The sequence below is a fragment of the Ailuropoda melanoleuca genome, chromosome 20 (genome assembly GCF_002007445.2).
Source record: "Ailuropoda melanoleuca isolate Jingjing chromosome 20, ASM200744v2, whole genome shotgun sequence".
NCBI classification, from domain to species: domain Eukaryota; kingdom Metazoa; phylum Chordata; class Mammalia; order Carnivora; family Ursidae; genus Ailuropoda; species Ailuropoda melanoleuca.
The window spans coordinates 950174-976572 of record NC_048237.1 but is presented as its reverse complement, the minus strand read 5'-3'; the positions used below and the strand labels follow the sequence as shown (position 1 = coordinate 976572).

General features: G+C 57.1%; 2 protein-coding genes across 10 annotated transcripts in view; one reads left to right on the top strand and one right to left on the bottom strand.

The window, feature by feature from the left end:
* The window catches only part of ZNF219 (zinc finger protein 219), a 13938-nt gene extending 6092 nt beyond the window's left edge, over positions 1–7846 (top strand). For 2 of the 4 annotated variants that reach the window (XM_034648439.1, XM_002927829.4), the window contains exons 2-5: positions 4358–4449; positions 4718–6125; positions 6425–6556; positions 6786–7846. In XM_034648439.1, coding sequence (XP_034504330.1) covers positions 4444–4449; positions 4718–6125; positions 6425–6556; positions 6786–7393 — 2154 coding nt within the window. In that variant the 5' untranslated portion in view covers positions 4358–4443 and the 3' untranslated portion in view covers positions 7394–7846. Of the gene's footprint in view, positions 1–18; positions 100–151; positions 4450–4717; positions 6126–6424; positions 6557–6785 lie in introns of those variants that run through there. The other 2 variants (XM_034648440.1, XM_034648438.1) reach the window with 2 other exon arrangements.
* Positions 7847–8365: 519 nt separating this feature from the next.
* ARHGEF40 (Rho guanine nucleotide exchange factor 40) lies at positions 8366–26393 on the bottom strand. Of its 6 annotated transcripts, none has more exons than XM_034648436.1 (24): positions 26352–26393; positions 23578–23775; positions 21729–22974; positions 21424–21591; positions 21162–21282; positions 20482–20578; positions 20293–20373; positions 20051–20167; positions 18882–18977; positions 18678–18793; positions 18203–18329; positions 16489–16611; positions 16244–16387; positions 15139–15749; positions 14783–15017; positions 14360–14446; positions 13570–13785; positions 12680–12850; positions 11323–11500; positions 10458–10562; positions 10091–10234; positions 9456–9586; positions 9012–9058; positions 8366–8779 (listed from the first exon to the last, which is right to left on the bottom strand). In XM_034648436.1, the coding sequence occupies exons 1-23, from the start codon at positions 26352–26354 to the stop codon at positions 9017–9019; spliced, it is 4557 nt and encodes a 1518-aa protein (XP_034504327.1). In that variant the 5' UTR covers positions 26355–26393; the 3' UTR covers positions 8366–8779; positions 9012–9016. The 6 variants fall into 6 exon arrangements, with proteins under 6 accessions (XP_034504327.1, XP_034504324.1, XP_034504323.1 ...); XM_034648433.1 differs by lacking the exon at positions 26352–26393 and adding an exon at positions 25591–25713 and having other exon boundaries at positions 8366–8897; XM_034648432.1 differs by lacking the exon at positions 26352–26393 and adding an exon at positions 25591–25713.
* Positions 26394–26399: the final 6 nt, after the last annotated feature.

The window sequence follows — 26399 nt, the reverse complement described above, 5'->3', positions numbered from 1 at the left end:
CGGACGTCTTTGTAGGGGCCCGAAGGCAGGGCGCGAGGGGCCTGGGGGTGCAGGGCGGCCGAGCCGGGAGCCAGAGTGGATGAGCGCCCCCCGGCTCAGGTAGGGCTGATGGAAGAGGGGGAAGGGACCCAAACTCTCCCGGAGCAGGGGTGGGGGAGGGGAGAGGATGGGGGGTGCTTCCCTCTCTGCGTCCCAAACAAAGTGTCACAAAGAGCTCGGCCGGCGGCAGCGGCGGAGGCGGCTGCAACTCAGCTTTTGTTCTCCTGGCCGGGGTAGCTGAGCCCTGGCCTCCCAGTCTCCCAACCCTGCCCCCCATCATCCTTCTAGCTTATCTTCCCCGGGAGGGGACTGGGGTGCTGCTGGAAGAATCTCTTGTGCAGGATCACAGGTCCTGCCCTACTTGCCAACCTACTTCTGGGAGGGAGATTTTCCCAGAGGATCTCCTGCCCGCCCCCCACCCCCTAATCTGAGGACTGAGGCTCATATGGGTGCTAAGACTCTGACCTTCCTAGGGTCAGCTCCAGTTAAGGGGACTTAGGGCTGGCTCCGTGCCCCCTCCCCCAAATCAAGGTCCTCTAGAACTTTCAGAAGAGGGGTCAAGTTGGGACATGCCTGTGGAATAAGATTCACCGTGGTGGGGTGGCTGTAGGTCAGCAGGTGTACCTTCCTCTTGTCTCCTGCTGCACACTTGGAGTCAGTGACTGAGGTGCCATGCCCCCAAATCAGGACAGTGAGGATGGAGGGAAGGAGGTTTTACCAAGAACTCTGTAAAAGATGGGCATGCTGTGATGTGGGGTCAGTTTAGAGGAACTCCCTGAGCAGTGAGGTTCAGAGGGCCATGGAGAGGAGACCATAAAAGTGAGCTACTGGCATGTGTTTGTGATAAAAGTGGTCTTGACTCTAGACCACCTAAGAAGCCCCCTTTCTTTCTTACCTCGTCTTGTGCAGTGTTAATCGTAATTGGGAACGGATTTCGGAGGTGTGGGGTTCTCAACAGAGGGAAGAACAAGTATTAGAAAAGACCAGTGACAGATGTTTAGTCACAACTATACCACAGAAGTCCTGAATCCTTGCCCCTTGCACTTTGACCCTAAAAACTTTTGAACCACAGATTTGAGGGACAATCTTTGAGGTCCTTCAGTCAGCAGATGCTTCTGTGTACCTGTCCTTGTTTCTTAGTCTTCTCACCAACCTTTCCAGCCCTCCCTAACGCAGTAAGGCTTGATGATCCACATCCCCTTTCCCACCAGCAATCCTAGCACATAGAAATAACTGGCCTGTTGCTTTGGAACGACTTCCGATCCCAATCCCTGGCTCTGTATCCCTATAGAACCCAAATAAGGGCCAGATAACCCCTGATTCCCAGTGGGGATGGAAAGTAGGTCAGTACTACTGTCTGGCCAAGTCTTGTGGATGGTGTTTAGGGCCTAACTAAAGGAAACTCTGTGATTATTGCCCACAGGCAATACATGTATGCCGTGGGTTCCAAGCCAGTTCATAGATCTTGGACCCTGTCAGTGCTCTCTCCTATTGAAAACAAAACAAAACAAAACACTCATGGGATCAGGTGCCTGGGGCCTCCTTTGGTGTGGAGATGATTCAGGAGGTCTTGACTGGTTCTAGGAAGGTGTCTAAGTGGGTTTTGTGGATTTGAGGCTACCCTCTAGGGAAACTTTCCCTGCTTGGGAATTCAGCTTCAATTTAGGCCTTCTTGTATATCACTTTTTTCCATCCTGGAAAATGCTGTGTGCAAAGTAGGTCTTTCTGTTTTTGTTTTGTTGTGGTGGAGGAAGCTGTGCCCTGTTCCTACTCTACTTGCTTCATATACGAGGTCAGCCTCCCATGAGATATTTTGCTTGCTGTCCTACAGGCAGTTTTAAGGGCCCTAGAATCTTCTCAGAATCAGAATATGTGCCCATAGGTTAGTCAGCTATGACCATGCAGTATTCCCAGCCTCCCCCCTCCTCCCCCACCATCTGCTTCCTCTGAATATACCAGATTGGCTGTACACCAGGATGTTCCGGGAATCCCCAGGAGAGCAACAGAATGTGATGGACCCAAATACGATGTCTCAGTAACTCATTCCAGGATGTACAAACTGTAACTGTCAGGACACTCCTTATAGCTAATTAAAATTCTTCTAGTTACATCTATTTTCTATTACATTTATCTATTTTCAGTGACATCTAAAAGGCCAAAATAATCCCTCTGGTACCACTGCCCCCCCCCCGCCATGGTTCCCAGATAGGAATTTTGTAAAATCCTCTAGCCTTTCTCAGTGCTTTTTCTGTGGTGCTAAAATGGCCACTGTGGCCCCTCGAGCACTTCCTAGCTCTTTCTATGGCACCGAGGTGGCCAAAGTGTCCCCTCTGGTAGCCCACTGCACTCTCCATGGTACTGAAGGGATGACCATTTGTTTTTAACATCTCTCTGGGGTCCAGAAGAGTCCTGTGACTCAGAACCACAAATTTTTGAGCTGGAAGGGACCATCAGTATAAATTAGTCCAACCTTCTTATTTTACAGATGAGTAAACTGGGAGGTTAAGTGATTTACTGAAGGTTGCAGGGCTATTAATAGCCTGGGCCCACAATAGCCATGCACTTCCCAGTCCTACTCTTTAATTCACCTTTCATGACACTACTCAAGGAGCCTCGCTGGGCTCTTGGTCTCAGGAAAGGGGTTTGTTTGGAGGATCCAGAAGATGACGGTGGATGCCCTAATTTGGAGCTACAAAAATACAAGTATTAAACGTGGTGGTGCCCTCAGATGAGGACACTTTGTCAATCAACCTCCTGTTAATAAAATTCCCTTAACCCAGATTTCACATGTAACAGGTACCTGCCCCTTCATGGAGTCTTATCACATTCACATTCATTAAATGTCAAAAATTAAAGAAGCCTTGGACCTCCAGAGCCTTTTCTCTTTGCTGATAAGCAGCAGGGCTGACTCCTGGCCCAGTTCTCTTCTGTTCAAGATTCTTAAGCAAAGTAATGCTTGAGTCCTTTTCTTTCTCAGTAACCCATTTCGGTTTCACAATGCCTATTGTAAGGAAGTTCTTTATATCTCAAATATTCTTTCTATCTCAGGCAAAAAAATAGGTTAGGCCCACATTCATCTAGCCTCGACCAGATACAATTCTATATGTAAGCAGGAAGGTAGGCTGGCTGACTTCTGCTCGTCCTCCCCGGCCTATTTCCATGAATGTTAATTCTGGGGTTTCTTCTAAGTCCTAATGCTAACCTCTGCAGCTTAGAATCAGGAGAGCCCCCCCCCAACCCCAATCTTCTCAGTGCTCTTCTCCTTCCTCAGAACTGGAGCTCTGCACATCCCAGGCCCAGGGAATTTCAGCCTGGAGAATTTTAACCCTTTCCTGCTCGGAGCATGTGCTGAGCCCCTATCTGTGCAGATGGCCCAGCCCCGCCCCCCGTCCCTCACTCCAGCCTCTTGAGCTCAGAGCCAGTGTAATCCTCCTCTTGTGTGAGGGAGCCTCTCCCCTGCAGAGAGGAGGAAAGCCTGCCTCGGAACAGCCCTGGACAAAGGGGCTGAGATGCCCCATCAAACTGCAGGCTCCAAGGTTTGAAACACGGGGATGAATCCTATCCGGTATTGGCAGTTTTTAACCCCTTCCCCAGGCCAGCAGCGCCCCTTAACTTCCACTCCTCCCCCAACTCTCTCTTCATTCCCTCTCCCTCTGGCTCTCTCCCCCTTCATGCCCCTCCCCCTCTGTCTGTCTCCAGACTCTCTGCTGCTGGGAGGTGTTTCTCTCCCATGCATGAATGAGTCTCTGTAATGAATGGAAATGAATGGATCAGGAATCCAGGCGGAGGGAGGGAGAACGAGGGGGAAAAGACAGAGAGACAGGATAAGGGCAGAAGGAAGGACTGTGGAGTGTGGCAGGATGTTTGGCTGGCCGGTCAGTTAGGGCAACTGGTCTCACTTGGATAAGTGGGGAGCATGGCAGGCCCACCCCGTTTGCTCATCAAGCTGCATAGCCTAACTTAAATGAGAGCAGGGTATACTGTGATGGTTTCTACCGCCAGGGGGTGGTTGTGTTGGTGATGATGGTGGTGGTGGTGGTGATGGTGGTGATGGTAGTGGTGGTTTTGGACTAAGCAATTAAAATGAATAATCTGAGGGAAGACATCTGGGTTATCAGGGAACCTGTGGGCTGGGCAAATCCAGGAGTACAAATTTTGAAGACAGCAGCCCCCTCCTGCTTCAGGGTGCAAGGAAGGGGAATGAAGGGATAGGTTGCAGGAGTAATGGGGTGCTAAGAGTATGGGGTTGGGGGTGCCTCTTTCTACTGCTGAAAACCAGGGCTCATCTTTCCCTCCAAACCTGTCTCTCCTGCTTTAGCTCTTCAGCACCTGTTGCCTTCACTAGCAGCTTTTCCTCCTCCTCTTCCCTGCACTCCCCAGAACCAAAGAATGTGAAGGGGGTCCATGGAGGTGAGTGAAGAAGCTCTGGACTGAACCTGCAAGTACTTAACACCTATACTCCTTGCCCTCCCTACCTCTCTTAGAAGTTGTCTGTGGCCCCAACAGCTCAGTGCCCATTCATATTCCACTTCCCCCAAGGTGAGTGGGAAGGGCACTCGGTGTTCCTGATTCAGGCCCCAACCCACCCTCCCTCGAGTTCTTTTGGCCTTTCACGCCCTTGCTTTCCCCACAGCTGTCCCTTCTCCACCCCTTGCTCTACTCAGGTCTTTCTCCACAGGGCTCACGTCCCCGCGCTCCGGGCGGCCACTTAGCGCCCTCGCCGCCTGCCTTCGACGGCGAACTGGATCTGCAGCGCTACTCCAACGGGCCAGGCGTGAGCGCCGGGTCTCCAGGGATGGGAGCAGTGGGCTGGTCGGAGAGTCGCGCAGGCGAAAGGCGCTTCCCCTGCCCTGTATGCGGGAAGCGCTTCCGCTTCAACTCTATCCTGGCTTTGCACCTGCGGGCGCATCCAGGCGCCCAGGCCTTCCAGTGCCCGCACTGCGGCCACCGCGCAGCGCAGCGCGCCCTGCTGCGCTCGCACCTGCGCACGCACCAGCCCGAGCGCCCGCGTAGCCCCGCCGCACGCCTTTTGCTGGAGCTGGAGGAGCGCGCGCTACTGCGCGAGGCCCGGCTGGGGAGAGCCCGAAGCTCAGGGGGCATGCAGTCCACCCCTGCCACTGAGGGCCTGGCTCGGTCCCAGGCTCCTTCGTCGGCCGCCTTCCGTTGCCCGTTCTGCAAGGGCAAGTTTCGCACAGCGGCGGAGCGCGAACGCCACCTGCACATCCTGCACAGGCCCTGGAAGTGCGGCCTGTGCAGTTTTGGCTCCAGCCAGGAGGAGGAGCTGCTGCATCACAGCCTGACAGCCCACGGAGCTCCTGAGCGCCCCCTGGCGGCCACCTCGGCTGCACCCCAGCCTCAGCCTCCACCCCAACCTGAACCCAGATCAGTCCCAGAGTCTGAGCCGGAGCCCGAACGTGAGGCAGTCCCCGCCCCCGCTCCTGCCGCTCCCGAGGAGCCCCCCGCGCCCCCGGAGTTCCGCTGTCAAGTGTGTGGCCAGAGCTTTACGCAGTCCTGGTTTCTGAAGGGCCACATGCGCAAGCACAAGGCCTCCTTCGATCATGCGTGTCCCGTGTGTGGCCGCTGCTTCAAGGAGCCCTGGTTCCTTAAGAACCACATGAAGGTGCATGCCAGCAAGCTGGGCCCGCTGCGTGCCCCTGGGCCTGGTTCCGGGGCCGCCCGGGCCCCCCAGCCTCCTGACCTGGGCCTGCTGGCCTATGAGCCGCTGGGCCCCGCGCTCCTCTTGGCCCCGGCTCCCACTCCCGCCGAGCGCCGTGAGCCTCCGAGCCTTCTGGGCTACCTGAGTCTGCGAGCTGGCGAGGCCCGGCCCAATGGTGAGGGCGCGGAGCCCGGGGCTGGCCGCAGCTTCGGAAGCTTCCGCCCGCTGCCCTCCGCTCTTCCAGCCCGGGCTCGCCGGCATCGCGCCGAGGAGCCAGAGGAGGAAGAGGAGGTGGTGGAGGCGGAGGAGGAGACCTGGGCCCGGAGCAGGGCGTTGGGCCCTCTGGCTTCGCTGCACCCGCGCCCAGGCGAGGGACCAGGGCACTCTGCGCCCGCTGCGGGGACCCAGGCAAGGTCCACCGCCACGCAGGGTATGTAAGGGGTCTTTTCCCTCCAAGATTTCCACATCCTGGGCCCACTCTGATTCCACCACTGCCCTCCTGTCCCCTTTTCTTTAAAAAGGACCTGTCTCTTAATTCTCGATTTTTTTTCACTCCTGGGGGCCACTTTTCAGCTCACAACAAATCCAACCCCTCAGGTTCCCTCAAACATACTGTTTCCTTCTGGGGCCCCGAGGGGAAGCCATCCGAAGGGGTGGGTGTGGGACGCATGGCCCTGATAGGGTTAGGGCAAAGGGCCTTTCTGACTTCCCTTAATGTGTGTGTTGCAGAAGAGAATGGGCTGTTGGTTGGAGGGACCCGGCCTGAAGGGGGCCGGGGAGCCACAGGAAAGGATTGCCCCTTCTGTGGAAAATCTTTCCGCTCAGCGCATCACCTTAAAGTGCACCTGCGAGTGCACACAGGTGAGGGGGGCAGCCTCTGGGGTGGGGAGGTAACTGGAGGGCGGGAAGAGCGGTGAAAGCAGCCTTCAGATTGGCCAGTTGAGATGGTTGGGGGAATGCTGCTCTGTTAAATGAGAGGGGGTGGGGGTGGCAGTGTGCTTTTCTGGTCTACGGGGGCCTGTACGGAGCGCGAAAGACGGGGGGGGGCGGTGATCGTGCCTCTGTGATTCGATCGCACCCCTTTCTGCAGGCGAGCGCCCCTACAAGTGTCCGCACTGCGACTACGCGGGCACCCAATCCGGCTCGCTCAAGTATCACCTGCAGCGCCACCACCGAGAGCAAAGGAGCGGGGCAGGCCCCGGACCACCCCCGGAGCCGCCGCCCCCTTCCCAGCGAGGTTCGGCACAGCAGTCGGGAGCCAAGCCGGCTCCGCAGACTGCGACCTGGGTGGAGGGCGCGGCGAACCCCCGGCCTCCTACGAGCGCGGCGCCGGGGTCCCGTCGGAAGCCCGCCAGTCCCGGGAGGACCCTGCGCAACGGGCGGGGCGGTGAGGCCGAACCCCTGGACCTGTCCCTGCGGGCGGGGCCGGGAGGCGAGGCTGGCCCGGGGGGTGCCCTCCACCGATGCCTCTTCTGCCCCTTCGCCACTGGAGCCCCTGAGCTCATGGCCTTGCACCTGCAAGTGCACCACAGCCGCAGGGCTCGGGGCCGCAGGCCGCCCCAGGCCGACGCGTCCCCGCCCTACGCCCCTGCACAATCCGGAGAGACCCCTCCTAGTCCATGTCCACCGCAGGAAGGGGAGGAGGGCCCCGGGCTGTCGAGATCAGGAGAGGCGGGGCTGGGGGGACAGGAACGGTAGGGAGCCCTCTTAGGGGCGGTTAGCTTAGTGAGCTCACCCCGCGGGAGCGGGGGAGCGCTAGAGGTAGTTGGGTAGAGCAGCCAGCAGGGGGCAGCGTGGGACCCATATCCCAGCCCCAGGCGGACCAGAGGTGGAGGGGTGGAGGGCGTAGGAGGGTGGGCGGGCGCTACCCACCCAGCCCAGGGGAGAGTCACAGTGCCTTAGAAGTGGCAGGGGTGAGGATCAAAGAATGGGGTCCCAGGGCTGGCAGAGGGTGGTGTCCCTGTTGAGGGGCCGCTCTGCCAGTCTTTGCTGGTCCATAGGCGTGAGAGTTTATTTTTGTACAATGGGTGGGGGTGGGGGGCACTGTACCCTTCTAGCCCCTTCAGGGGCCCTGTAGACGTCGCTATTTTTGGTACGATTCCTGTCATCCCTGTCGCAGAGTTGTGTCCCCAATAAACAGGTGTCTTGAGGCACAGGGCGCTGTGTTTGTCTGCCTATGTCCTGTCCTCCTTGGGCCGCTTTGTCTGGAAATACTTCTTCAGGTGCTTAGTGATCACCCGAAGAGCTTAATGAGGACGGAGAAATCTTAAACTTTACCCCCAGGCTTTGGCTTCAGTAGCTCTGGGGGTGGGGCCCGGGAATTAGCATTTAGCACGTAGCCCAGGGGATTCTCATGCACTGTGGTCAGAGGACCTCATTTTGAGAACTGCTGGACCGTGCTGGATCCCAGCTGGACGGCGACCACCTCAGCCTCAAGAAGTGGGTGCAGCGGGAGAGGAGGAGCTCCTGCACTGAGCCTCCGAGAGCCACCGTGGAGGAGGCGTATTCTGCTGCACCCAGGCCCCGTTTGGGGCCGGGAAGGGGTACTGGGTACCTTGAAGCCTTGGTTTGATTTTCTGTGTTCTAGTTAATTGTTGGGTGAGGGGAAGTGCTCAAGGCAGCAGCATCACCTAGCAGACCTAGGTCTGCTCTAGCTCTTCCGACACCAAGTGTGAGTAAATACATTTAATATAACAATAGTATTATAATAACAGTAATTACATGTAGAAAGTTTGCAGTCCCCCCCTCCCCCATAATGGTTTGCGTAGCTCCTTTTCCTATGACACCCCAGAGGAGTCACCAGGAACTACAGCTGACCTGGCAGAGATGAGTCTTCTCAGGGAGAGTCCGGGTGGCCCTGGACGAAGGGGAGAACGTAGGCTGTTGGAGGAGGGCTGACACAGAGCAGTGTCCTGGGAGTATGCAGTGGCCCCGGGTGGGGAAGGACTGGATGAGGGATCAGTTCTCCACCTCCAGGGTATGAAGGCAAACAAGTGTGGCCACTTTGGTTTCTGCAGGAAGGCACCCGGCTGGAGAGAGCTAGAGATAGCAGCAGGGAAACACGCTGGTCCTGCGACCTCCTCTCTGTCCAGAAAGCAGAGGGAAGGAATTCAGTGCTCTTCCAGTCCTCTGCTATGTCCCACTGCCATCCCAGCCCAAAATGTGCTGAGAGGAGGGGCTGTAGCCAAGTTTTCCATCTTCTCTAGAAGCCAGGAGAGAAGAGGGAGATGGGTCGGGAGAGGGAACACGCTGACTTGCAGGGGAGGGAGTGAAAGGAGGAGTGTTGGATATAGGGGAGAAAGGGGTATTGACTCACCCAGGTTACAGAGGAGTGGTGGGGTCACTCAGGGCTCGGGCATGACTCTGCAAGGAGAAAAACTGCAGTGAACTTAAAGGGTGAGGAAATGTCCTCTTTCCTATATCCACCCCCAAGCTTGCCAATTCACCTCTCCTTCCTCCTCCCCCAAGTTCCTCAATTTGGCTGATTTAATCCCAAGTCCAGGTGCTGTTGGCATTCCCCCCTTTCCATCCACTCCTGCACCATACTCTTTATTAAAGATTGCGTTTCACTTCTGACCTTGGTGCCTCTCAGGTCTGGGAGGAGAGGAGAAAGGCAGACTGGACAATATAACTAACGTGTGGTCTTGCTGGGAGCACAGGCTCATTGGTTCCCCCTGCCCCCATGGGCTGAATGAGAATGGCCCACTCAGAAAGTGGCTGAAGAGATCACCCCGCTACCAGCCCTAGGATAGGGACTTACCTGCCGAGACAGCCCTAAGATCCCTCCACCGGCCAGAGTGGGAGTGCTGCTTCCAGGGTGGGGGGGTTGCAGGCTGGGGCTGTTCCTTGGTCCTGGGGACACATCTCCAGAAGAGTCAAGTGTTTCTGGGGCTGGAGGGGAAGCTAGGGTGAGAGCAGCGTATAGAACCCCTCTAGATTGCCTTAAGCAACCAAGCTGCTCCGTCAGGGAAGAAAAAGCTCCATAGCAACAGGGAGCTGTGAGTCACCATAGCAATCCAGTTGCAAGAGAACCCCCCTACCAAGAGGCAGGAAATTGAGAGCAGCATCATTAGAGCAACCAGGGAAGAAGCGACAGGAAACTATAAGGATTGCCGCGGTGAACCAGGAGGATACAACAGGAAGCTGAACAGTTTCCATAGAAACCCAAGGAGAGCTAGAGAGAGAGGTACAGAGGAAGTGCTTCTTAGCAACAGGCTGCTGTAAGCATTATCCTAGCAACCAGATGGAAGGCTCTTTTAGCAATGAGGAAGCTGTACATGGTTGTCATGGCAACTGGGCTACTTGGCTAGAAAAAGGAATTGCTTAGCAGCAAGCGGCCTGAACATCACCACGATGACCCAGCTGTTGGGAGCCACCCCTTGAGAGGGGCCTCACCCAGGGAAATTTGCTTGACGTCCAGATCCCAGGCCTCCTCCTCGACGCGGGCAGGCAGGGAGCAGGCTCCCGGTGAGAGGCCGGGAAGGGAAGGGCCGGCATGCTCAAAGGATGACACGGCCACGGAAGCCCGGGTGCGGGCGGCTGCAGAGAGGGGGTGGGGGGTGGGGTGCTGGTGTGGGAAAGCCCTCCTGGCTCTCTGAAATGACCCTCAGTCTCACAGAGGGCCTCCCAGTCAGTCCCACAATTTCTGGGAAGACATGTCCACTTATTACCCTTCCTTACTTTTCCACCATGCCTCCCCGCTATGCCCTCACTCTCAAGGTCTTCATTTCTGGGGGCCACCCCCCAGCACTGTGGCCCTCACCTCTTCCAGTGAGCAAGGCACTCAGTGTCCTCTCCCCAAGGGCTTTGATGTCCAGGAAGGGCTTATTCCCAATGCCCATGGAGACCATCTGCTGCACTCGGAGCTCTAGGGAACAGAGACCCTGTTACCAACCTCCTTCAGCCCCGCTTTGCTCCCAGCCCTAGCACCGTCATGATGGACTCTGCCGCTGCTTGCCTATTCTCATTCATCTGGACTCTTGCTGTCAACTGTCACTATGTGGATGGTGATGGTGGGCCTCGACTCCCTCCTCAGACATCTGTCTCCTGTCTTCTACATGTTGCATCTTGCCCATTTGGCATTCCAGCCACCTAACTTCTAATACTCACCTTCTGCCCTTTCTCTTGGGCATTAAGAGCAAACCTCTCATTTTTACACAACTTTATAGTTTATCAAGTGCTTCCATGGGTAATCACCTCATTTCACCACCCCTATCACATGAAGATGTAGCTGTCATTTTCCGTTTTACAGATGAGTGGAATGGGGTTCGGAGAATTAAAAACAAAAACCCAGCCCAAAAAACCCCAAAACAAAACACACAGAAACACTAGTTCGGGTCACACAGCAAGTAAATTCTGGAACCCGGGTCCAGTGAGCACTCCCTCCTTCTCTTTTGCCCTGCCATTTGCTCTTGCTTTTCTGAAATTGGTAGCTTCCTCCTTCCTTTCGGTATACCTTGGACTGATTTCTATGTCAGCAATCTCTCTCGGGTCAGATACAGCATCATCTCCTAAGTCATTCCTTCTCCATCCCACACCCTGTTTTCTCAAATGGTCTCCACACGCTCTAACCTCCTGCCATAACCAGAACTCCAAGCCCCCCCCCACCCCCCCACTCTGCCTGGTACCCTTGTTGTGAGCCGCCTGTCTCCACAGCAGCTGGGCAATAGAGCTGGTCCACTTGAGTTTGACCTCTGGTGAGGCTGCCTGCAGAGTGTATGCTTCTCGTGCACGCCGCCGCCGGAACCACAACTCAAAGCAGAGTCCGCTGTCCCCGATGTTTTCTGTTAGCCCCATGTCAGCAGTCTGAGAAAGAGCGGAGGAGAGTGGGTGAAGAAAGAGTGAGTCCTTGCTAGATGGTACCACATGGAAAAGCACTCCACTTAGCGTGGCATCTGGTAGATGTTCAGTAAATGTTTGCTCAACACTTACCGTATGCCAAGTGTTCCACATTTAGTCTGCGTAACAACCATAATTTACAGAAGGGGAATGCCCAGAGACACGAAGCGACTTGCCTAGGGGCTTATCATAGCTTAGTAGAGAGAGAGGGTTCAAACTCATGTCTATGGTATTTCAAACCTAGGCTTTTTTCTCTATACTGCACCCCTCCCCCCCCAATAGATGGAACGAATGTAGGGAGACAAAGTTTAGAAACCCTTAGGGGGCACCTGGGTGGCTCAGTAGGTTAAGCGTCTGCCTTCAGCTCAGGTCATGATCTCGGGGTCCTGGGATTGAGCCCCTGGGATCAAGCCCCGTATCCAGCTCTTTGCTCAGCAGGGAGCCTGCTTCTCCCTCTCCCTTGGCCTGCCACTCCCCCTGCTTGTGCTCTCTCTCTCTCTGTCAAATACATAAATAAAATCTTAAAAAAAAAAAAAAAGAAGCCTTTGGAATCATGCCATACTGACTAAGCTAGGACTATAGGTCTCTCTCTCTCTTTTTTAAGATTTTATTTTTTAAGTGATCTCTACACCCAGTGTGGGGCTCAAGCTCACAACCCCGAGATCAAGAGTCAGACACAACCGACTGAGCCAGCTGGGTGCCCCAGGACTATACATCTCTACTGATGTTTATCTGGATACCAAAGCGGTTTCCTTGAAGCAAGGCCTCCCTCCTCTTGGGTTCGGTTCCATTGGTTCTGTCAACTTAAGCTATTAGATATTTAGATAAATAGAGTCCTTTCTTGTCACCCCCAGGGACCACCCCTAACTCAAAAAGCATATATTCTTAATGGGAAAGGGCCTCCATTCCGGCTTGGAATGCCTCGTGAGTATCCCACATGAATGATAATGAAAACCCCAATGACAATGACAGGATTTCTGTCACCTCTGACATCCTAACCTGATAGCTGATTAAGGTCAAAACCTGTTTTAGATGATTCAGATTCTGAATCTGGGTTGGAGTTGAATTTTCAGAACATCTTGAGTTCTCAAGAACAGCAAGACTTCCTTTCCCATCCCTGCCCCCATCCCCCCCCCAGCATTGTACCTTAAAGGCCTGCTTGTAAACAAAGCTCTCGGACCCCCCCTCAGGGCCCTTGAGCTTGCTGAACAGGAGGAGCTGCTCAAAGAGAAAGACATGGCGAAGGCACTTCTTTCGGCCACAGATGACGGTGAAGGGGTCCCGGTGTAGGAGCTGGCCCTGCTCCTTCAGATCTGTCTGGGGAAGGGATAAGGAAAGATAATTGGCCCTAGAGCCCTTTGGGTATATTTTATGGGGAGTAAAAGTGGGATTTATAGGGCAAGGGCCCAACTGTATTGGTTCTCAGGCTGAGTCAGGAAATCAGGGAAGGCCTCGGGCTAGAATCCATCCCCCGGCCACCATGCACAGAGCACCTGGCCTAGCCACGGAGTCCTGCCTCTGCAGAAGGAAGGTACACAGCGGTACGCAGCACAGCAGGGTTTATAGCCTCCCCCAGGAAGTCTGTGGACGTTGGGGATTAATCACCACTCTAACCCAGGAAGAGAACCCGCAAAGAGCCAAAGGGGAAAGAGGTCTATCACAGAGGAGGTAGGTTCCCCACCTGTTCTGGACCTTCTGGGCCAGAAACAGACTAGGTAAGGGAGAATAAGGTGTGTGTTGGGCGTCAAGACGCCCGAGCAAGTGCAGAGTAGATAGGGAAAGGAAGGACTGGGAATGGAACAGGAAAACACAGCCAGAAGTAGGGTCAGGCGTGCTGGGCAGGACATAGCTTCTTTAGTTACAGATGAGGACACGGAGGCCCCGTGAAGTGCAGTGATTTGACCAAGGCCATCTAGCTGATTAGAAATTAGTGCCTCGGCCCTGACTTTGAGTCTGGTTCTCTGGTCACTAGCCACACTGCTTCTGAAGCCACAGGGCTGGACAGTTTGAACTGGAGTGACGAGCCATGGCCTCACCTCGCAGCCACGCACTGCCTCCACGGCGAGCAGGTCTCTGCCGCGGGTCTCCTGTTCCCGGAGCAGCTGCACGGCAGCCCCGAGAGCCTGGCGCTCAGACCCCAGCTCAGGCCCAGCTTCCCTTAGGAGCTCCTCCAGGAGGCGCCCATACCGAGCTAGCTGCTCCAGAGGCTGCTGCAAGGCCCGGGGCAGGTGAGGGCCGCTCTCCGTGGAGCCCTAGTTGGAGAGGAGACAGACAGGGTGAGGGGAAGGGCTGGAGCTAGCCGGGGCTGAGCTCTGTCGGGAAAGTGGATGGTATTCCAGGCTTTTGCGGGGAGATGAAGCCCAGATACCACTGCCAAAGGTAAGGTGAAACTTTCCCCAGAGAGAAAGTAGGTAGGGGTCTGCAAGAGATTCAACCATCCTCTGAATCTTGAAGGAGAACGGAAGAGGAATACAAATAATCCCTATAGTTTCTGGCTTTTAACTCTTGAAGTCACTTTCACATCTCTGGATGTAAAGTCTTTTGATCCTTACAGCGCTCTGTGAGTCAGATATAGTGGACAGTGCCCCCATTTACCAGACGTAGAAACAGAGGCCCAGAGGAATCAAGAGTCTTGCCCAAAGTCCCTTAGGATAAAAACTCAGGCTCGCTTGGCTCCAAGCCCAGTGCTTGTCCCGCCCTCAGTGCTTCGGGGGGATTACTGGACACATCCAGGAAAGCTTTTCTTCCCCGAGAGACTTTGAGATTGGGTGCGTTTTAGGGATTCCTGGCCCCTCTCCTTCTCATGGGGATTGGAGCAAAGGTTACCTTGGTTGGGGGGCCAAGTGAAGCCAGACCATTCTCCAGTTTGTGTCGGTGCTTCACGTACTGGGCGTAAAGGCTGAACTGGTCCCCCTGTGCCAGTGGGGAAGAGACAAGCCATCATCTGGTGAGAGACCAGCCTCTCCCTTTCCTCCTCCCCATCCTCACTACAGCACAAAGGAGAGACAGGCCACGTAGTCTGCCTGGGAAATGACAGGTTCCCACGCACAGAGTGAAAGCCGGGCAGCACTCGAAGACAGGGACACTGGCTGAGTGGATCCAGAGGGGCTCAGAGCACAGCCCTGGGCCCCAGCTTCTTGGACCACACACTTTAGAGGGGACAGGCAACGGACACTGAGAATGGATAACTGAATGGGGCTGAGACGTGAGAAGGGAGAGGACCTGGAAGAAGTGTTAGGGGTCACTCACATGGCGAAGGAAGCAGGCTCCAATGCGCAGGGGGTGGGTGGCGCAGCCCTGAAGCTCCCGGAGGAAGTGTGTCCGATGGAAGCTGCGAAGCCTCTCCCGGATACTCAGGGCTGCGGCCCAGGTGCCCCTCAGTTCAGGAGTCAGCTCGGGCCCCGGCGGCGGCACTGGCTCGCTCAAGGTGGCCACATACTCCTGCTCACAGGCAATCAGCTCTGACACCAGACGCTGCTGGGCGCTGCAGGGGCGACAAGGAGTGTCAGAGGAGGCTGGGGCACGGGACCCCCAACAATACCGTATTCTTTTCCTGCCAGGCAGTTGGGCCCACCTCTTGGGCAGTAATTGGCCTGGGCTCTCACCTGATGCTTCTCTTACGCTCCATCCGGGGGGTGCCTACTGCCCAGGGCCCATCTGGACCTCCAGCCCGGCCCAGCAACACATGTTCTCGGGGTGAGCAGGTCCTGTCTACCACCTCGGTACTGGTGACTTCCAGGCCTCGGATCAGCACGGTCCTCGGAGGCCTACCCTCTACTTCTGGAGCCAAGTCAGGGCCCTCTTCTTCACAGTCCTCCCCACAAGGGGCCAGGGAGCAATGGGATGGGGCTGCATGTGGCCCAGGGCTGCTGGGGAGCAGCAGGGAGCTGAGGCTGGGCGAGGGGCTGTGGGAGCCCCGGGGGGCCCCTCCGCTGCTGGCGCTGTCTGCCCGCTGTCGCCGGTGGCCCCGTGGACTCGCCTCCTCTCCCAGTTGCTGCTGAATCCTCCTCTCCAGCTCTTGGCAGCGGGCTCGGCAGCGGCCCCACTCTCGCAGGGCGGCCGGGCTGCCCAGGTCCAAGGCCAGGGCCCGCATCTCCTGGAAAGTGCCGGCGCTCGGCTCTGGGGCCCGCCGCAGGGCCAGGGCTGCCAGCACTGCCTCCCTACCCGGCCCCGCTCCTGCCAGCCGAGCAGAACCTTCATTCACCCATTCGTGCGCCTGCCGGGCCAGAGGGGGTGGGGATGGGGAGAGAAAGAATGAGGTCCGGTGCCGCTCACGCATGCTGCCCAGTGACAGCTCCTGTCCGCTTTTGCCGATGGCTTCCCAGTGCCCACCACCCTCTCAGTCCTCTGACAACACCCCCTTTCCCATCCCAGCACCACTGCCTAACCACATCACTCGGAGCTGGTATGGAGACAGGGGAGCCTGGATGAAAGGAGAGCCACCACTTCCACAGAATTTATCTGCAGGCTCTGTGCTAAGTGTTTCTTATATATTACCTCTCTCCCCCTCGCAGCAGCCCTGAGAGGTGGGTGCCTGTGGAGGTGTGCTCAGGTTGGTTACTTGTAACAGGTCATTCAGCAAGTAGGTGGCAGAGCCAAGACTCAAAGGAGATCGTCTCCTGAATCCCTGCTTTTAGCAACTACCTGATCAGCTTCCCTAGCCAGGAGGCTGGCAACGGCGGGCATGGAAGAAAGAGGTTCTGCACACACCTGCTGGAAAAAGCGCTGTAGCCGCAGGCCTCTATGGAGGCCACTCTCAGCCTGCTCCAGCCGCTGTTCAAAGACATCCAGAACCTTCTGGGAGGCGGCGTCCTCCTCCAGGGCCAGGGCCTCCCGTGCCTGGGCAAGGCGCTCCTGGAGAAGGAAGGCTGCACTCGGACCTGGTCCTCGGTCCCAATCAGTTTCCCCTCCCTCCCTCCATGCCTTTTCTCCCCTGCCCCTCTCCCCCTTCTCACCTGAACCTCAGTGCTGAAAGCCCGGAACTGCAGCTCTGTCTCCTGCAGGGCAGACAGGGAGTCCCCGGGCACAGCAAAGCTTGCCAGCCGCTCCTCCCCTGGGCCCGAGAGCCACTGCAGCACCTGAAGCAGACGGGGCGGGACAGCAGGGCCATGAGGGAGAAGGAGGCCATGCGGTGGGGAGGAAAGCTGAGATTCAGCTCCAATCCCCACCCCCCCACCCTGGATCCGTAGACCCTTGGGCGAACCATTTCATGTTAGCTGTAATATGGGAATGGTTAACAATGGTCAGTAGTAGTTTCCACAAGGGTCAAGTGAGAAAGCACCAGGAAGGGAAGCCGGGCTGGCAGGAAGCACTGAGGGAGGCGGGAGAGGGTTCTAGGGCTTTGCCTGGAGGGGACATAGGTAAAGCTGCTGTGAGCCTGAGGAAGGTTAAGGATTGTCTGGATAACCGAGGGCCAGGAGAAATTTCACATTCACCGAGTCCATTGACTGGGTGGGCAGGGGTCCGAGGGACCTGGCTTGAAGAGACAGCCCAGTGTGTGTGGTGTGTGTGTGTCCCCAGCTCTAGTTGCCTATTATGGCGACCTAAGGACTCTCATGTTGTTTCTGGGATATTTGACCAAAAAGGGATGGTAATTTTTTTCTCTGAAGAAAGGCTGGAAGCTGGGTAAGACAGCATGCGGACGAGACGCCTGAGAATGTTCCCAATAATTAGGGCCTAACCGTAAACATTTGTACAGTCCTTTGCTGAATTCATTTGGTCATCCTAACACCCTTGCGAGGTAGAATGATCCCCATTCTACAGATGCGGACTTGGGAACTCAGAGATGCTTCAAGATTTCTCCAACATCTCACACCTCGCAGAGTTAGCACTCAAGCTGAGAACTGTGGACTCCCAATCCTGTGTGCTAACGGTTCTGAAATGGGCAACACAGCTAAGAAGCAAGCAAGCAAACAGTAAGAGACACAAGCCCTTGGACACTGGGTTGGAGGAAGTCAATATGCAGAAACCCCAGAAAACAGAGAGCCCTGCCCCCACTTTGACATTGACCTTGAGTTGACCCTTCCCCTGAGGTGCTCATTCACCATGCTTGGGGCTCTGGGGGAACAATCAGATTGCAAGGCCCCCTGTACCCCTATTCCACATGTTAGGATAATCTCTGCGGGGTTCTTAACCCCAGGAGAGAAGAATTAAGGTTCAGAGAAGCCAGCCTTATCCCCAAATCTTCCCCACAAAGGGGCCTTAGCATCTTCCATTATCCTCTCCTTCCAAGGTGGAGAAATATGGGACCTTTCCAGCCTCAGGTTTGGGGATGACATTGTAGAAAGAGTTGAGGGAACACGGGTGGCCTTGTAGCTAAAAAGCTCGTATCAACAGACAGTTATTATTTTAAGTTATAGGCACCCGAGAGTCAATCAGCTCCTCCCAGAATCCCCCAGGACACCCAAGCATCTCTTCTAATCTCACAACCTCTCAGGATCCTTGATCAAATATCACTGTAGGGCGGGGGAGGTCTGGCTTCTCTGCTGGGGCTGAGGGGCTGTCTCCCTCTCGTTGACTCTCACACCCACCAGACCAACCTCCAGGGTGGGGTGGGGAGAGAGGGAGGGCCACGCAATCGGGCCCAGTGAGGAGAGCGCTGTCAGCTGTGGATGTCGCCAGTAACAGGTTCCTGGGCCACGGAAGAGCGGGCTGGGGGTCCTGCCTCACCTGCTCGAGTCGGTGCAGGCGCTGCCGCCGCTCCTGCTGCTGTGCGTGCAGGTTGGAGAGGCGCACGAGCTGGTGAATGGCCTCGTCTACCTCCTGGTACAGCGCAGCGGGGCCCGGGCCCTCCAGCCTGGGGACAGAAAGGGGCAGAATGATCTGTTGCCCTTGTCAGCCCCTCCCCCCACCCCCACTGCATTCCCTCCTGGTGCAGCAGGCCTGGATTTGAATCTTGACTCTCCCATCCACGGACTCATCTTGGCCAAGGTATTTAGCACTTCTGATTCGCCAGATGCCTGTCTGTAGTCATGACTAATACCCAGGGACGTCATGCGAAGGGTATCCTAGGTGGAAAAGCCTGAGCTCCTGTCCAGCGGCATGCCCAGTGAGAATGATCTGGCAGCTAAGGTGTCTTGACAGCTCTCTGCTGTGTCTCCACCCGCCCTGTTCACCTGCCCTCGCACACCGTCCCCCCTCGTACTTGCTGCTGTGGGTGGAACGCAGCCTCATCAGAATGGCTCCGCCGTCCCTCTGCAGCTCCGTCAGCCGGGGATCTGCCAGCACCTTCTGCAGGGGCTCAAGCATTCCTACGGCCTCCTGCGGGCAGGGAGCAGTCGACAGTAGGGGTTCCACTGGAGGGTCCCCATCCCCACCCCATCCCCTTCTGTCGGGTCTCACGTCATACCTCTCCCTCGGGCTCTGCGGCTCCCTCCAGCTCCTCAATGGCTTGCCGCACAGAGCCCAGCACCCCTCGGCACAGGCGGCCCAGCCTCGCCACTTCCTGGAACACACACACGGGGATGGAGGGGGGGCAGCTCCAGAGACTTTTATGGAGACAGTGCTCGCTTAGTTGCTGACTTTGTTGTTTACTAATTGTATGACATTAAGCAGGTCCAGAACCCTCCTGAGCCTCAGCTTTCTCCACTGTAAAGTCAGGACAAGATACACAGAATTCTGTGGCGCCTGGGTGGCGCAGTCGGTTAAGCATCTGACTCTTGGTTTTGGTTCAGGGTTGTGAGATCAAGCCCCGCGTCCATGCCCAGCATGGAGCCTGCTTAAGATTCTCTCTCTACCCCCCAAACCCCCACTTACACTCTCTCTTTCTCAGAAAAAGATACACAGAATTTTGTGAGGTTTAAAGAGATGATGCCAGGTAAGCACTTGGCAAGGACTGGCACAGTAAACAGCCTAGTAAATTCGAGTCTCCTTTCCAACTGTCTGTACTGTTTTCACCCTATAAAACTCTCCTATCTGCCTGTTCAGATCTATTTCCCCTTCGATGTATAGCTTAGAGACCATGTTACAAACCCCCTTTAATACTTAGCTCAGATTCTGTTCATTTATCTTTTCTTGAATATTCACAGTACTTAGATTCATAGAATCGGAGATTATATCACACTTGCTGTACTTTGTGGGTGAGGACCCCGAGGCCTGGATGTTGGTGCAGGGAACAAGTACAGAAAGGCTACCATCTCTGGAAATGGGGTACAGTACTTTGTCCAAGGTCACATGGAACTAGAATCAGCCCTCCTGTCAGCTCTTTCCAGAACCCCAGTAAAATTACCTTACACTCTTCTCTAATAGCTTCTGACTTATGTCCCACCAAAAACCATATGCTGCTTAATGTCATATTAAGAACTTATCGAATATACTCCTCTCATCTCCCCAGTAGCCCATGGTACATGCATAATATTTTGCTCATGGGTCGTGAGCCATAAATACATCTTGAATTGAATAGAAGGGAAGTCACTTTTTCCCATGGACATGTCTCAGATCTGCCCTTTCTCTCCCAGAATGTCCTCAGCTGGGTCATTCCTGGCTCCCACCGTCCTGGGTAGGTGAGGTGAAGCTTACCTGGTGTGTCTCTACCCAGTAGCTGGGAGAGGGTTCCTTGTGACCTCCCAAGTCCCATGGCAGCTCCTCTGGCTTGGCCACTCTTTTCAGATCACTCTCTGACAGCAACTCAGTGCCCTAGAGACACGTGAAGGCAGGAGGTTTCTGGCCTGGCCACCCAGGAGTTCAGGGACCAGCCGGGGGCTCCAGCCATCCTCTCTCTCCACTACGAGGGGGGCTAGCTGGGAGTGAGGAGCTCAAACCTGAAGTCCATGGAGCTCAGTCAGAGGACAGTCGTGAGTGAGAACCAGCAGTCGCTGAATGAGGGGAGGGTCTCCTGAGTCCTGAGCGCAGAGAAGAATAACGCTAAATGCTGGGCCACTGGGTGGCCTGGACAGGCCACCAGGGAAGAGTTAGGGTCAGCAGAAGTACCCGTGTCAAGGGCTGGTTACCTGAAGTTGACCTAGAACAGCAACGAGGGCTGGTGGCAATGGGGGTGCCTTTCGAAGGTCCAGCAGGACGGAGAGCCCCAACATCTGGAGATCAGGCCTGTGGGGGCAGGAAGAGCCGAGGGGGCAGTGCGCGTGCGCACCTGTGTGTGTTGAGGGCATGGCGGAACATGGTCTAGTTTTACTGTTACTAGGCCTCAGGAGAAGTTAGTGCCTGGTACTTTCAGGAAGCAATGGGCAAAGGGCCAAAGCGTGGGTTTATGTCCAAGAGGCTGTGCCCTAGTATTCAGGAGTCTAGTTACACGATACTAAGTCGCAGGATCAGGGACTGGAAAACCAGGGCTGCTATGCTCTGGAAGGGTGTGAATTCCATTCCAGTACATAGCATGGTGCCTACTAGGTTCTTGGTGCCCAGTAAGCAGCTGCTGAGCGAGTAAACCAACGCCCTGACAATCTAGGTAGCGTCTTAGGCTACTGAAAGTCAGCAGTGTTGACTCTGAACATTGATGAAGATATCCTGGAGGTCAGAGGTCAGCAAGGTCAGCGGTCAGTGGTTAAAAATTGAGGGGTGAGGAAGTCGGTATCCTAGAGGTCAGGAAGTCAATGTCCTGAGAAGAAAGGAGGTCAGGGCCCTCATGAGCAGGAGGTTAATGTTCAGGGTGCCAGGGGTGGGCCTCGGTTACCTGAGCAACGAGTGGAGGTAATGAAGAGCAGTGCTCAGCATGTCTCGGGAGGGTGGGGGCTCCTCGGGAGGGCACGGTGGGGTAATGGTCAGCAGAGCTCGCCCACACTGGTCCACCCCTCCTGAGGACACAAAATGGCCAGGCCGTCCTAGCTGGGGGCAGGCCTTGGCCACCTCCCATCCACCCTGTCTCCCTCCATAGCCCACCCTGATCGCTTCTCTTTCCTTGACCCCGGTCCCTTCAAACACTGATGCCCACTGACCAGTCAAGACGAGGAATCCAGATGCCATCAAGTCCCAAACTACATCCGGGTCATCAGAGATGGAGACCGGAGAGGCCTCTTCTGGGACACTGTCCCCTTCCACTTCCTGCACCGTCTCCAGGGGTAGTGTTGGTGGGTCTGGCAGGAGGCCATCTGGACCTGTGGGTCCTGCACAGACAGAAGCAGAGCTACGGGCCTGAGGTGGGGAGGGTTCTGGCTGTGGGGCTCCCAGCTCCTCCTCCAGCCCCCTTCTCTAGGCCCAGCCTATGCCGGCCCTTGCCCTACTGGCTCCAGTGTCATCTCACCTGCCACGCATGCCAGGCTGGGCCCTTCTGGATCTCTCTCTCTGGCCGTCTCGTCTATAGGTCCACAGGCTTCTGGGGGCTGCGGCTCTTTTTTGTCTGCTGGTTTGAGCTCCTCTTTCGGCTCCGACTCTGGCTTCCCTGAGCCTTTGTGCTCCCCCTCAACTGGGCTGCATCCTGGGAGCTCATGCTCATTCGGCGGGGGCAGACTGACAAGGACTTCCTGGTGGCTGGCCTCTTCCTTGTCCCCGGGGCTCAGTGGAACACTGTCCCCTCCTCGGCTAAGAGCCCCTCTGCCTGCAGCACGCTTCTTTCTCCTGTTTCCTTTGCCTGTCCTCCGAGGGGTGCCAGGTGGTCCTTCAGCTGCTTGGCCTGCCCCTCCCCCAGCGCCCCCTGGCCTCAGGGGGCAGGATTCAGAGGCTGCCCCCAGTACCTCTGCTGCAGACTCAGACACCTCTAGGGCCGTTGCTTCTGGGAGAGCCTCGGCTCCTGGGGGTGACCCAGGGGAGGCTCTGGTGCTGCTTCCCTCCCCCGGTGGGCGGGCCCCATCCTGGTCCCGAGGCCCTAGGCCCTTCTGATGCATCCAGGCGCGGTGTCTCCTGTGCCGGCCCTTCCCTCCAGCACCCTTTCGGGTGGGTACTGTCCGGGTCCTGGAGAGGCCCGAAGAGCCCTCCGCATCCGTGGGGCTCCCCCTCACAGGCAGGGTCACCTCCAGCAGCTCCACGTACTCGCCTTCAGGTCCTTCAGCGGGGGCATTGTGCCCGTCGCCGGGACTCCGGGTGCCCAGGGCCTCCTCAGGGAGAGGAGGGCTGGGAAGCCCGGGGGGTCCAGAGGGCAGTTCAGGGGGCAACGTGCTTGGCCGATGTCCAACCATGAGGCCTCCTTTATGTACAAACCGTGGGCAGATGAGTTCTGCCCAGGGCAGCCGCTGAATCCCAGAGGGCGCGGAGAGTAGGCAAGTACTGAGGCGCCCTGTTGGCCGGTCCTTATTGATGCCTTGCAGCCACTCAGGTGTGAACAGGTAGGCGCAGGCCTCATGAGGCACGGGCAACTCCTGCACCCGCCCACCGCCTGGGGCCAGGCACTTGAGCGCCAGGCGGGGTGCTTGGGCTGCGGAGGGCACCACTTGCAGGTAGAAGTCTCCCGGGCGCAGCAGCTGCCAGGGCAGGGCCGCTAGCTGCACCACCACCTGCTCGTGCAGGCAGAGAGGCCAGCCCTCGTGGAAGAAGAGGAACCCGCTGTACTGGGCCTGGGGAGAGAGGCGGGACGCTGCGCTCAGGCCCCTGCTGAGGAAGCCAGCAGGACAAGGCGCTCAGGACCGGACCACCCTGCGCAGGGCTGCCCTGTTGCCTGGTGGGTTATAATCCCAGGGGAGCTGGAGGTGTATCCTGGGGTGTTCACGTAGCAGAGGGAGGGGTTGGGACTGGCCGGTTTTCTGGTAGTAGGAAGCTTCTCGAGGAAACAAGTTCCATGCGTGGGAGAGTAACAACTGAGTCATTACAAAGACACGGTCAGCAGATGCCGTTGTCTTGGAGGGTCAGAGACTCTTAGGAGTCTTTGGATCTGCAGGACTGAAGGGTCTCTGTTGAGTCATGTCTGGGGGAGTTCAGTATCTTGAGAAATCAGTATGGGGGGGGATGTCTGGAATTGGTCTGGTGGGTCTGGGTCTTTGGGAGTTGGTGTTTCTCAGGGGTCAATATTTGGGGAAGACGAGTGTCTTCGTGTGTGTTAGTATCTGAGTGGCTTGTGCTGCTGGGGCCGGGATCGGTGTTGGGAGGTGACATCTCTGGGGAGAGGGAAACGAGTCTGACTCATCTCTGGAGCGAGACAGTGGATCTTAGGGGCCACTCACACAGGCTTCCTGCTGGACCTTGGCAAGCAGGTGCTTGGCGGGCACCAGGAAGTCCAGCGTGTACCTCAGCGCGTCCTCCCGATAAGTCCGCTCCACCACCTGGAACACCTGGCCCAACAGCGTGGGGGCTGTGGCCTCGAAGGGTGGGTACAGGGCGGCGAGCGTGCTCTGCACACAGTCCTCCACGGGCTCGGGCTCCTGGGAGAGAGAAGACCAGCTGCAGCTCCCTAGAGAGCACGGGTTCAGGTCCGGGGCTGCCTGTGTCCCCGGGGGCCACATCACGTGTGCAGTGTGTGATCAGAGAGGACACTCGGGAAACGCTGGCCAGGTGAGCCAAGGGTCAGTCGCAGCACACAGACCTAGCAGTGCGTGCCACACTGGAGCTCTGAGATGCTGGCCCTGGAGCCCCAGGGAGAATTTGTGGTGAATGTCTCTGATCTCAGGGCTGGTCCTGCTGCTTGTGAGTTGGGACCATTGCATAGTGGCAATGGTGGCACTCTTCCCCCCCATCCTCACTCTCTTGTCCTCTTCCTCCTCGGAAAGAGACAGTCCTCTGGGCCACCAGAAGATTTAGTGATGGCTGAGACAGCTCTGGAGGGTGGAGGGCCATCTTGCAAGCCCCTCCTCTCAGGGCCTATGTTCTAGGGACCTCCAACCTAGGTGGGGCAGCCACCACCTCGAACAGTCACATCCGAGAGATGGTCGTTGGGTGAGAAGGAGGAGGACTGGGAAGAAGGAGGACTAGAGGGCTGCCTGTCTTTCTAGCAACCTTCTCTCTCCCAGAGTGGCCCCAGAGCAATCACCCACTCCCGGAGCATGTGGGGTTGGTTACAAAGAACTGGGTGGGGGCAGCCGAAAGGGGAAAAAGTCACAAAAGGAACATGTGGGGAAGGGAGGAGGCCTCGATGGTATGTATCTTTCCAATTCCAGTAGGACCTCTCCGCCAACTCCACCTGCCACCACTGTCTCAAAAGACAGCCCTGCTTCCTCTAGATTTCCCTCGCTAAGTCCATCCCAGACCCTAAACAAGCACCCCTCAGGCTATTCCTTTGCAGACTAATTTCTCTTTCAAGATGGCTTTGAAGTTCTTTTTATCAGGTTTCTTTGCTGTCAGTGGGCAAGGGGATGCTCTGCAGTGTTTCTCCAGGGCCACCCCCCCACCCCCCACCCCCGCCTGTCTTTGCCCTGCAGACAAAACTGCGTATTTTACCAGTTGCCCATCTGTCCTGACCCTCTGAGAAGCTAGGGCAGCCACTCCAGAGAGGGACATTCAGTGCGTCAGCACAGAGACCCAGCCCCAAGGTGTGTGGGCGAGCAGACAGACCCCCCAGTGTTCCCGGGCCGGCCAGCTTGGTGAGAGCGGGTGGGGGCAGGGTGGAGATGGGCGGGGGGTTGGGGGAGGCAGAGTGGGCCGTCCGATCGGAGGCCAGGAGGGGGGAGCTAGAGTTTGAGTAGCGAGGCAGCTGCAACCCATTAGAGGCGGTGAGCTCATGGCTGAGCGAGAGTCTCAGCCACAGGAAACTGCAGCGGCAGGAGGGGAGGAGGGGTCTGGGGTGGGAGGCGGCGGGCAGGAGCACAGAGACCGGGCCTCCAGTCGGCCAGGACCAAAAAGGAGACCAGAGAGACTGAGTCAGCTCTCCCTGGCCCAGTTCCTCTTTTTTCTTGCTCCAGCCTCCCTGCCAGGGGGTGCCCTTCCTTCTGTGGAGGACCAGCCCCGGTAGAGCTCCTCCCCCCACCTCCTGGCAGTGAGCGCCCCCTGGCAGGGCCTCCCCCCACCTCCACTCTGCATCCAGAGCCCCCTTAGCCGTGGACCCCCCACGCCCCTGCAGTGGGCGCTCTCTCTGGCAGCGCCCACTCCTTGCGGTGATTCTTCAGAGAGAACTTCTGGAGTTAAAGTTCCCAGAAGAGTGTCCACTCCTGTCAGTATGGAGTCCCCCTTAACAGTGCCATTTGGCTTCCTGCGTCCGAAGTTGCTGCTGCCTGAGTCCCCTACCTCCTGCCTGAGTCCCCTACCTCCTGCGGGTCCTCCCGCTGGTGCTCCCTCCCCTCTGCAGCGGGAGTGCTCTGAGACAGTGCTTCGGTTCCCTGAAGCGAGTGCTCTGGGGCACTCTTCCCCCCCATCCTCACTCTCTAGTCTGCTCTGGCCGCGTCACGCCCCCTGGCACTGCGAGTCCCCCTCCCCACTCTGTCCACTATCCTGAAGCACCCCTCTTTCTCCGCGGGAATTTCCCTCTTTGGCCATGTCCCTGGCCCCAGCCCAGCCACAGCTGTGGCCGGTCCCCCAGGGCCGGATGGGTGGGCCCAGCTCACCGGGCTGGGGACTGGGATGGAAAATGGTGGTTCCAGGCAGGTCAGTTCTCATGACCCGAGGCCGGGCCCCTTCCAGGGCCGCTGCAGCACCAACCCGCAGGGGTCTCCCGCGGGTAAGGAGCTGGGACCCAGAGGGGGAGGGAAGAGCCTGCAAAGGAAGGCACAGGTCGGGACAGAGAAGGGCGGGGGGAGGTGTGTGGATTGGGGGAGCGACCAGAGGGAGGATGGGGGAGGGGGCGGAGAAGAAGGGAAGAAAGAGTGAGGGCAATACCCGGCGGGGACAGCGCCAGACAGTGGGGCAGACAGACAGATCACAGAAAAGAAGGGGGGATGGGAGGGAGGAGAGTCCCAGGAGCGCTCAACAGACCGAGGCGGGCGCTGGAGGCACCGGGCCGGGGGCCGGCGGCCCCGAGCGGGCTGCGCGAAGGCGGAGGGGGACACCAGGGCCGCGACACGGGACTCACCATGGCTCGGCGCGGGGCCGCGTCCGACGCTCGGGCGGGCGGGGCCGG